The sequence below is a fragment of the Macrobrachium nipponense genome, chromosome 27 (assembly GCF_015104395.2).
Source record: "Macrobrachium nipponense isolate FS-2020 chromosome 27, ASM1510439v2, whole genome shotgun sequence".
NCBI lineage: Eukaryota > Metazoa > Arthropoda > Malacostraca > Decapoda > Palaemonidae > Macrobrachium > Macrobrachium nipponense.
In genome coordinates, this window is record NC_087216.1 from 35,944,997 (window position 1) to 35,954,996 (window position 10,000).

The following is a 10,000-nucleotide window of genomic DNA, read 5'->3' on the forward strand; positions in this document are numbered from 1 at the left end:
ACCTCTCTGTGGGTGCGTGATTGATTTTCTACTTTTTCTGAATTTTTTTTTTACTGTTTTAAGATTTTTTTCAATAATTTTTCCTGGTTTCTAGATATTCAAACGAAATTATCTACGGGTATATTTGACTGTTTTGTTTTGCTTTGAATAGCATTTATGTTTGTGTTTTTCCTAGTTTTTAGTTTCTAGGTTGTAATGTGTCCCCCGACGATGCTGTATTTAAACGTTTTTTTTTTTAAATCTAGTTTCCAAGAACCTCGAATTTTTATGTTGATTAATGATGACTTGAGAAGCTGGAGCTCAAAAGAAGTCGATAGTTTTTTTCTGATTTTTTATCCAAATTATTGAAAAGTAGACATAATGTTTTTTTTATTAGTTATATACAATTTTCACAGAGCAAGAGCCCGCGAAGAGCTGAGGTAGATTGGCAAGCTACAATAAACATGTCCTGGATGACACATTAATTTGATCTGATGTACTGTCTCTTACACAGTAAACAATGTATTCGTTAATTGTGCTAGTGCACTGTGCACAAACGTACATTTGATTACTTGTCCGAAGGATTACAGGGTGTGACGGCCGAAAGTACCTTTACCTATTACTTCCGAACAATATTAGCTACGTAGTCTTAGAAAGTAGAAAGTGATATGGAACAATTGAGGAACTGTGACCTTAGCAGTTTTCATATATGCGAGAAAGCCAGTTATTCTTCTTTTAGGTACCCAGTATACAGGGTGTCCATAAAGTCCCAGTACCATTACAAGTGTTTATTGCTCAAAAACCATATAACATAGAGTAATTCAGCTTTTTGTAGAATGAAGTGCTCTGAATGTAAACTTGAGGAAACGTTGAATATTCTACAAAAAAAACTGTATGACTCTGTTATATGGTTTCTGAGCAATAAATACTTGTAATGGTACTGGGACTTTATGGACACCCTGTATAACTAACCGAACACCAGCATATCGGAAGGGGAAATAATCCCTTCCTCGTCCGGTCGTAATCGCTCGTCGTTCCGGGGATTGACGGGCAACGCATCCGGTTGCTCGTATTCAGGTGGACGCTTAGTGACACCAGGTTGATAGCGCTCGGTCATTAGCGGTCGAGGTCGGATGTCCTCCGTCCCCTCCCCGGTCACGTCTTTCCTCAAAGCTAATTTTGCTTTCCAAAGAAATACTTCTCTGGTTTTATTTTGCCCGATATTTAGACTCAAATAGGTTGTCTGCAGTTGACCACTATGTGACGATGATGTATTTACGAATTTCTTTATTTTCAAAGGACTTTTTTTCGATCATGATTCTGTTCAATGGTATATTTTTAGAGGATTTTTCGACTGGTTTGAAGATTTTAAAAGAACACTTTGTTGTCATCTTTTGTATAGATTCAAGTTTTTCGAGGATAGTTTGACATTATTTTTAGATTTGAAAAAGATTTCATTCACAATTTTATTAAAATGTTTATTAATTTATAATGTTTCTGAATAACTTTTGAATATAATATATTTTAATGTTATAATGTTTTTGTTTGAATTTTAAATGTTAGAAAGATTTACCCATTAGGTTTCACTTGTTAATTTCTAAAAAAAAATACATCTGTTCATAAGATTCATAGTTTCTGGAAATTCAAATGACGTTCTATATATATTATATATATATATATATATATATAATATACTATATATATATATCATATAGTATATATATATATATATATCTATATAATATATATATATATTATATATATTGTATACATATATCTAATAAAAGGAGCCCATAAAAACACCAAAATAGAGAAAAAGTACTATATTTCAGAGACTGCTGTCTCCCTCTTCAGGTAGATGAATGAGAAAAGTTCACAGAAAAGGTGGTATTTATACCAAGAGGTCCATCCACAAACAAGCCATTTTAAGTCACCCCCGCTGATAATCTTCCTCTAATCTTCTGCTGTGGATGAGATACTTGTGGATGATATCCTAACATTTTGGGATAATAGGTGGGGCAATTTCAATGAATTCCTCTCGAAATTAAACACATTAGTGCCCAGCATCAAATTTAAAGTTGAATGGGAAACAGACAACAAAATTCCTTTTCTTGATGTTTTAATAATCAGAGATACGACAGAATACAAATTTACCATATACAGAAAACCAACGTTTCCTCACTTTCATTACATTCACCTACTTTTAGCTATCATGACATTTCTATCAAAATAGGTGTAGCTAGTAACTTGTTCTTAAGAGCCTTACGAATTTGTTCCCCAGAATTCCTGGAAAAAGAATTTGAACTAATTCGCAAGCAACTTTCGTCTTTAAAATATCCTGACCATATAATTGAGAAAGCAATTCACAAAGCTAACGTAATTTTCTACCGACCCCCTAAAGACAAGACCAGAGATACACCCAACAATAAAATTATAATTCCCCACCTGGACACGATTAAGAGAATAACCAACCCCCTCGGAAAATCGAACCCTTTTGTATTTACTTACCCAAACACCTTAGCCAAATCCTGATTAACGTCCAACAAAAGACATCTCCAAAGGACTCTGGGGTATACGAAATCCCATGCCAGGACTGTGACCAATCTTACATCGGATTTACAGGTAAATCCCTTCCCCAGAGATTAATACAACACAAACGGTCAGTTAGGTATGGACAACAGAACTCGGGCTATTTTCAAACCATATAAATGAAACATAACCATAGAATAAACTGGAATTTGTCACGTGTAATTTATAGCAGCAACTGCCGGTACAAGAGTCAAATGATGGAATCGGCCTTAATAAAAGAGAGGCAGGTAATGAACATCTCAAAAGGAGGATGGATTTCGGACACGATCGACAACGTCTTCATTCAACCAACCCTTAAGAAGATTAGAGGAAGATTATCAGCGGGGTGACTTAAAATGGCTTGTTTGTGGATGGACCTCTTGGTATAAATACCACCTTTTCTGTGAACTTTTCTCATTCATCTACCTGAAGAGGGAGACAGCAGTCTCTGAAATATAGTACTTTTTCTCTATTTTGGTGTTTTTATGGGCTCCTTTTATTAGATGGAACTCTGTTGTTACAGAACATTTATACCAGTCATATACATATATTATATATATATATATATATATTATATATATATATATATATATATATATATATATAGAACGTCATTTGAATTTCTAGAAACTATGAATCTTATGAACAGATGTATTTTTTTTTAGAAATTAACAAGTGAAACCTAGTGGGTAAATCTTTCTAACATTTAAAATTCAAACAAAAACATTATAACATTAAAATATATTATATCAAAACAAAAGTTTTTCAGAAACATTATAAATTAATAAACATTTTAATAAAATTGTGAATGAAATCTTTTTCAAATCTAAAAATAATGTCAAACTATCTTCGAAAAACTTAAATCTATACAAAAGATGACAATAAAGTGTTCTTTCAAAATCTTCAAACCAGTCGAAAAATAATAATATATATATATATATATATATATATATATATATATATATATATATATATATATATATATATATATATATATATATATATATATATTATTCCTCTTGTATAACACCCGTCTTCTGCGTCCATTAAATGAACACAATAGAAGAGAAATCTGTGCCTGGCTGTTGTGGGTTCTTCCTCGATATGTCATTCCAAATGCAAATGAGGATGGAAATATTCCATTTGCCGGAGGATGCTCCGAGTTAAACATATTGTTATTTATTTCGTCCCCTTTTGTGTTACATTCGAATTTGTTCCGCGTAGCCTGTCTTGTTAAGTGGGAACCCGGATATCGACGGTGGTGTCTGAGGGAACCGTTTCAGTGTTTCTGAAGATAAATCTACTTCTTGCTCTCCCTTAATAGTCTCGTAATTTATTCTTTTTGTTGTATTTTCTCTGCAAATCGTACGTTTTAATATTTAAAAAACGCACTTTTACTATTTTGTACTTTTTATACTGTCTAAAATTATGGTTTTTTGTGAAATTATTTTGATCAAGCATTCTTATGCCAAAAATAGAATTCACGAAATGGCAGTAGCTTTGCATCTGAAAAGAGATTACTGTGTTCAAGTTACATGATGATTTTGAATTTATACTTTGTAGAAATCGTATCAATAAAACTTGTCTTTAGGTTGAATTTGTCATTTAACCTTGATTTACACTGATGTTAATCAATAAAAAATTTTAATTTAGTTTTAATGCTATAAGAACTCTTAATTTTAGTCTGATATGTTAATTAAAATGTTGGTTCTTAGCCACATGGCCTTTTAAAACACTCAGCCACCCAGGAAGTCGAGTAACCACCATGTACCTAATTCTCTGACTAAGTCAGTATGGAATAATGGATCTTTCAGAAAACTGATATAAATAAATATATATATATATATATATATATATATATATATATATATATATATATATATATATATATTATATATATATATTGCCTCGACAATGTCTTTATTAAAGGACGAACGCGCTCGGCTACGAATTTCTGCCTATTATTTTTCCTGTGGTATTTCGCTTATATCATGAAGTCACGTCCATCTACTGTGATTTTTTAAGCATATACACACACACACACACACACATATATATATTATATATATATATATATATATATATATATATATATATATATATATATATGTAATACATGCATTCACACATACATACATACATATATATATATTCGTGTATACGTTCGTCCATGCATATAATTGATTATTTAAACTCGTGTATATGTTATTTACATAATTAAAGCTAATGTATTTCTTCTCCTGTGCTCTGCAGTGGTGACAGGGTCCAGCCGGGGGGACATGAGCAGGTGTGGGCGAGGGGCCGGCCTATCGTCGCTGTGCTCGCAGAGTTCTTCCCTCGGTGTGGGTGGTGTGGGCGGCGCCCACGTGGGCGCCCACAAGCACATCGCCGGTGCCTCTTCCGCCTGCAGCTCTAGCAGCGCCTCAAGGGCCGGCTCGGCGGGGTCCCTGGAGGGCGTGGGCGTGGGCGTTCCGTCCCTCGAGGGCGAGGTGGGTTGCTCCGACTGTGCTGCCCTCTACCCCATCACGGATGACGCTCTCCTCCACAACCTCCACGCGCGCTACAAGAGGGATCAGATCTACGTGAGTACCTACCTACTGCTGTATACTACGGTTGTAGCAGTTCCTCTGCAGTTATACAACTGGTTTTGTACTCTGGTAGTCGGGATTTCTTTTTATTATAACAGAGGTGTATATATATAAATATCTGTATAACTGAATCACGAAAGTTTGGAACGTGATAAATGCATAAATAAAGGTATAAGCCACGAAGGAAAGATAAAGAACGGAGTACCTACAAGATCTTTCGACTCAACGTCCTGTTTATCTTTCCTTCGTGGCTTATACCTTTATATATATATATATATATATATATATATATATATATATATATATATATATATATATATAATATATATATATATATATAAATATGTAGAATCTACTGGTCATTTTTACCAGATACATATGTATAAATGTGATAACCACAATACCCTCTTAACTTCTCAGATTCTTTGCTATTTTCTGGATACGCTTCTCACCACAAAGCCTCGAGATCCAACTTCAAAGACATATGAAAGAAATCATGATGTCCGGTAGCGGGAAACGAACCTGCGGTGCCATAATCACGACGAGTTCACCTTGCCGACCTGCGACAAGGTGACCTCGTCCTGATATGGTATCGCGGGCTCGTTTCCCGCTACCGGACATCATGATTTCTTTCATATGTCTTTGAAGTTAGATCTCGAGGCTTTGTGGTGAGAAACGTATCCAAAAAAGAGCAAAGAATTTGAGAAGTTAAGAGGTCATTGTGGATATTACATTTATATATATACATATATCATACATATATATTTACGTATATATATATATATATATATATATATATATATATATTATATATATATATATATATATATATATATATATATATATATATATATATATATATATATCTATATATATTTTATATATATATGAATTCATTGTTATCACCTTACATTTTTTATACACAAACATTAAGCTATAGATGTTTAATATCCAATTTATTCTACCTCGGAAATAATATATGTAGATATGTAACAGACAGAGAATTAGTTGAGAAAACTATTTATAATATCGGCCATGAAAACAAAGTACAAGGAACACGTGAACGTATTGAGGCGGTTCGTTAGGTCTGCTCGGTTACAGAGTTCCTTAGCCTTAAGATGGTGATTCAGGTTGATACAAAGAAACTGTTATTGGCGACCCATAGCTTCAAAGAAGGAGTGTTATTCATAGTAGGTGATTCATAGGCTTTGCGACACTATAATTTTGGCTCTCGATCGTAGCTAGTCGTCGCCAAGGTAAAGGTAAGTTCATTTCGGCGGTGGGGTTAATTTTGGGGTATTTTAACCCGTCACCTGAAGGGCGGTTTATCTCTGACTGTAGGCAACTCTGGAAATACCTAAGCTGATGACCTTTCCTTTTGCTCTCGTTAAATTTTGTATGTAAGTATGTATGTATGTATGTATGTATGTATGTATGTATGTATGTGTGTTACATACTTGGGAAGTTTACAGGGCATAGAAAATTATAGTATTTTTCAAATTAGAAACATTTATTTACAAGACTATTTACATCATTTACTAAAGAATAACCCAAACAAGTTTACAGGACATAAAAAGTTAAATTTTAAAAGTAAGAAACACTTTTTTTAGAAGACTATATTAGTCATTTATTTACAACACTAACCTAGAAAAAATTTCCAGGAAACGAAAAGTATATCATTTTTAAGTTAGGAACATTCCTTTCCAAAACTGTTAATATCACGTAAAATTACATCACCTGTTTACAAGACTATTATATCACTTTGATAATTTAAGTATTGTATTTGATTTAGAGCTAGATTTAATGTTATTATTTAGAGTGCCCATTCTGAAAAACACGTGACATCGTACAAAAAATGTAATGATATCAGGGAGTAGATATGCACTTTTTTCAATATGGAATGCCAAAAACCGCACTGCTTCCTTTCATAGTTTTAAACTATCTCCATGGTGGATGTTCAACAATGTTTCAATTTTCCTCAGTTTTGAAAAAAAAAAATAGTACTTGTAATTTTTAGTTTATCTTGCCTTTCTACAAGGTTGATCCAAGTCCTATTCACACTTTTCAGCTTACAACCTTAGAAACTGATATTGTGGGAATTTAAATGCCATGTAACCACCAATTAACGAAGGGGCTCTTCATCAGGAACCTTTTCCAAACTTTTCGTCTGTTCCTCAATCCTGAGTATTTGTAGTTTTTTCTTCAGTTATGTCTTCATCTTCATCCATAGAACCAACTTCATGGCAGAGTTCATTTTCCAATGGATCCCCTGACATGTCATTTGATTCGTTTTTCTACTAGTTTGTGAACACTTCTTTAAACATACTATAATCATGATATACATTTCTGTAATTGTAATTATTTCCAATGATAGAAACTTCTTTCTCAAGAAGATTTAGAGTGAAACGACTTCACTCTCTGTTTAAATGCAACTGCAGATGGATGATCATAGCAAATTCCGATTTGTCTAAAACAGCCAGACATATGTTCCAGTCCATCTTGATTAAGCCTGTAGGTTAATATGTCTGCAACATACATTCTATTTACTTTTTAGCATATTATCATTTAACCCGGGCAAAGGCCGATATGAAACAACAAGTCCCTTCTGGAACCGATAGAGACGTTTACACTTTCCAGAGCTTTTTTTTTTTTTTTTTTCTTATTATGGGACCCTAGAATTGAACAAGTCGAACCATGAATCGCAAGCTCTTCCACTGCATACTTTTCCAAAGAGTTGGAAGTGCCTGACTCATGAGACGTCTGCATCTCGCTGATGGCACTTGCAATCCCAGAAATTCCTGATTGAAATCTCTTATATATGCACTTTCTTACTGCATATTCGGTGTGTAGAAGGACTGGAATCCTATTTATTCGACAGATATGAAGCCACTTTTGCCTTGTTTCTAGGTCTTGAGGGAAGCGAAAAAATGAAATGCCGTCTTTTTTGCTGCTGTTATTTGAATAGCACCCAGATAATGCACAGATTGCTGGCATTATTACGAAATTGGAACTTACAATGTCTAGAGAAAGAAATAATGAAAAGCTACAAGAAACTGCTTCAGTAGCTGATTTGATAAGTGACCCAGGCAGTGACGTATAACGAACTGAAGTAGCAGCCTGGTGGCCTGTTGTGATATCTGCCCTCCAGTGTACGTCCGATTTTTGGGGGGGGGGGGATCATCCGCACCTTCGCACAATCTGACCTCCTTGACCTGTCTCTTTACCTTGGTCGACACCAGGTCATCAGCAAGTGGGAAGACGACTTCGGCCCGGTGAGTCATGAGTGGAGGCCAATTCATGGAATGAGGGAGTCTCATGTCATTTTCGGAAGGTATGAGGGAAGTGAGTGGCTCATGACTGATCAGTAAAGGAATCGTGAGTATAAGAAAAATGATGGAATTCATGATCAAAATGTAACGGATGAAAGAAAGACTTGAGAAACGCTCCGAGACAAACGATATCTAAAGAGAGACTACCGACGGAGAGAAGAGCGTGAGTTAAAAGAGTAGACGGTCGCAGAGACATGCCCAAGCGGTGGTGAACGAACTTGGAATGATTAGCTCTCTCGAAATCAACTTAGTTCTGGGTAGAAGTTTCAGGCCTGGACTGAACAAAAAACTCTCAAGTGTAGATATAAGATCTGGTGGAACATCTATAGTTTGAGTAAGGGAAAATGAAGAAAAAACCTTAAGACATTACTTTCTGGGGAGTGCCCGAAGAACAATCTATCCTTAAGTAAACTGAATGACCACACTAACCGCTCTCAACACACCTTCCTTAGAATCGGTCTTAGAATAAGAACCTATTTATATATATATATATATATATATATATATATATATATATATATATATATATATATATATATATATGGAAGGGGAATTATAATTGATAAGTTGATTCGTCATGTCACGGGCTCGATCCGCTGAGCTGGGTGGTGTAAGGCGGTCACTGAATCTCGTTGATTCTCATGTCAGCGGTTCGAGCCGGCGAGGTGACGAACAGCTTATCAATTATATTTCCGAGGTAGAGCGAATTGGATATCAAACGACATTTGTAGTTTAATATTCATGTATATATATATATCATTATGAGAGAGAGAGAGAGAGAGAGAGAGAGAGAGAGAGAGAGGGGGGGGCAAGTTATTCAAATACCCTGCTCTTCATTCTCTTCCATGTATGCATGAGAGCGGCCACAGAATAAACTTCGCCTTAATGACTTCATTATAATGATTAGTCGTCCAGTAATTGCAGCTGAGAGAAGCGTCTGAGAAACAGCTGATTACATATGCCCAGGATGTCTCCCGCAAGTTTTCCCTCTTCGGGCGTTGTCCTCATTGGCTTCCCTTTCAGTTTGCTGTCGAGTGTTTGCGCTCCTTTCACAAGGGGGACGCCGAGCCCAAGTTCGGACTGCGGGTCTCTTTGACGTGTGCACGAGCACCGGTTCATTGGACTTGATTTGCCATTATTATCTTTATTTCTTTTTGTTGAACTATTTTGACATGAGGATGCTAGACACATGCCCTTCACCCTGGATGCAACCTACTGCAGCTGAGGAAGTTCTAGGGGCATATGTCTCTGATAAAGGCAACAGAGGTTCGCCAGACAACGAATTTCATTATGCATAGGTCAGGGGATGCCATCAGCATTAATGTTGTCATGATCGTATGTTATATTAGCGTATAAAAGTGCACTGCTTTATGTGATGGAAGCCAGATGATGCATTAAAATAACGAGGAAAACGGAGAAAAGGAAAAGAACTACATTTAAGCAATATGCAAAGCAGTAAGGAAATGAAAATAGAAAATTATTTTTAACAGGCCTTATTTAATTTAATTTAATTTTTTTCTATCTCAGATCGGACTG

At 35.2% G+C, this 10,000-nt stretch overlaps 2 protein-coding genes across 2 annotated transcripts in view; one reads left to right on the forward strand and one right to left on the reverse strand.

Moving 5' to 3' along the window:
- LOC135200669 (unconventional myosin-Ia-like) overlaps nucleotides 1-10,000 on the reverse strand; it is a gene marked incomplete in the record, with an annotated part of 253,582 nt that overhangs the window by 68,277 nt on the left and 175,305 nt on the right.
- Nucleotides 4,799-10,000, forward strand: part of LOC135200585 (unconventional myosin-Ia-like) — an 81,611-nt gene continuing 76,409 nt past the window's right edge. Inside the window, exon 1 of the mRNA XM_064229210.1 lies at nucleotides 4,799-5,129. Within this exon, the coding sequence (XP_064085280.1) occupies nucleotides 4,827-5,129 (303 nt within the window). The 5' untranslated portion in view covers nucleotides 4,799-4,826. The remainder of the gene's footprint in view (nucleotides 5,130-10,000) is intronic.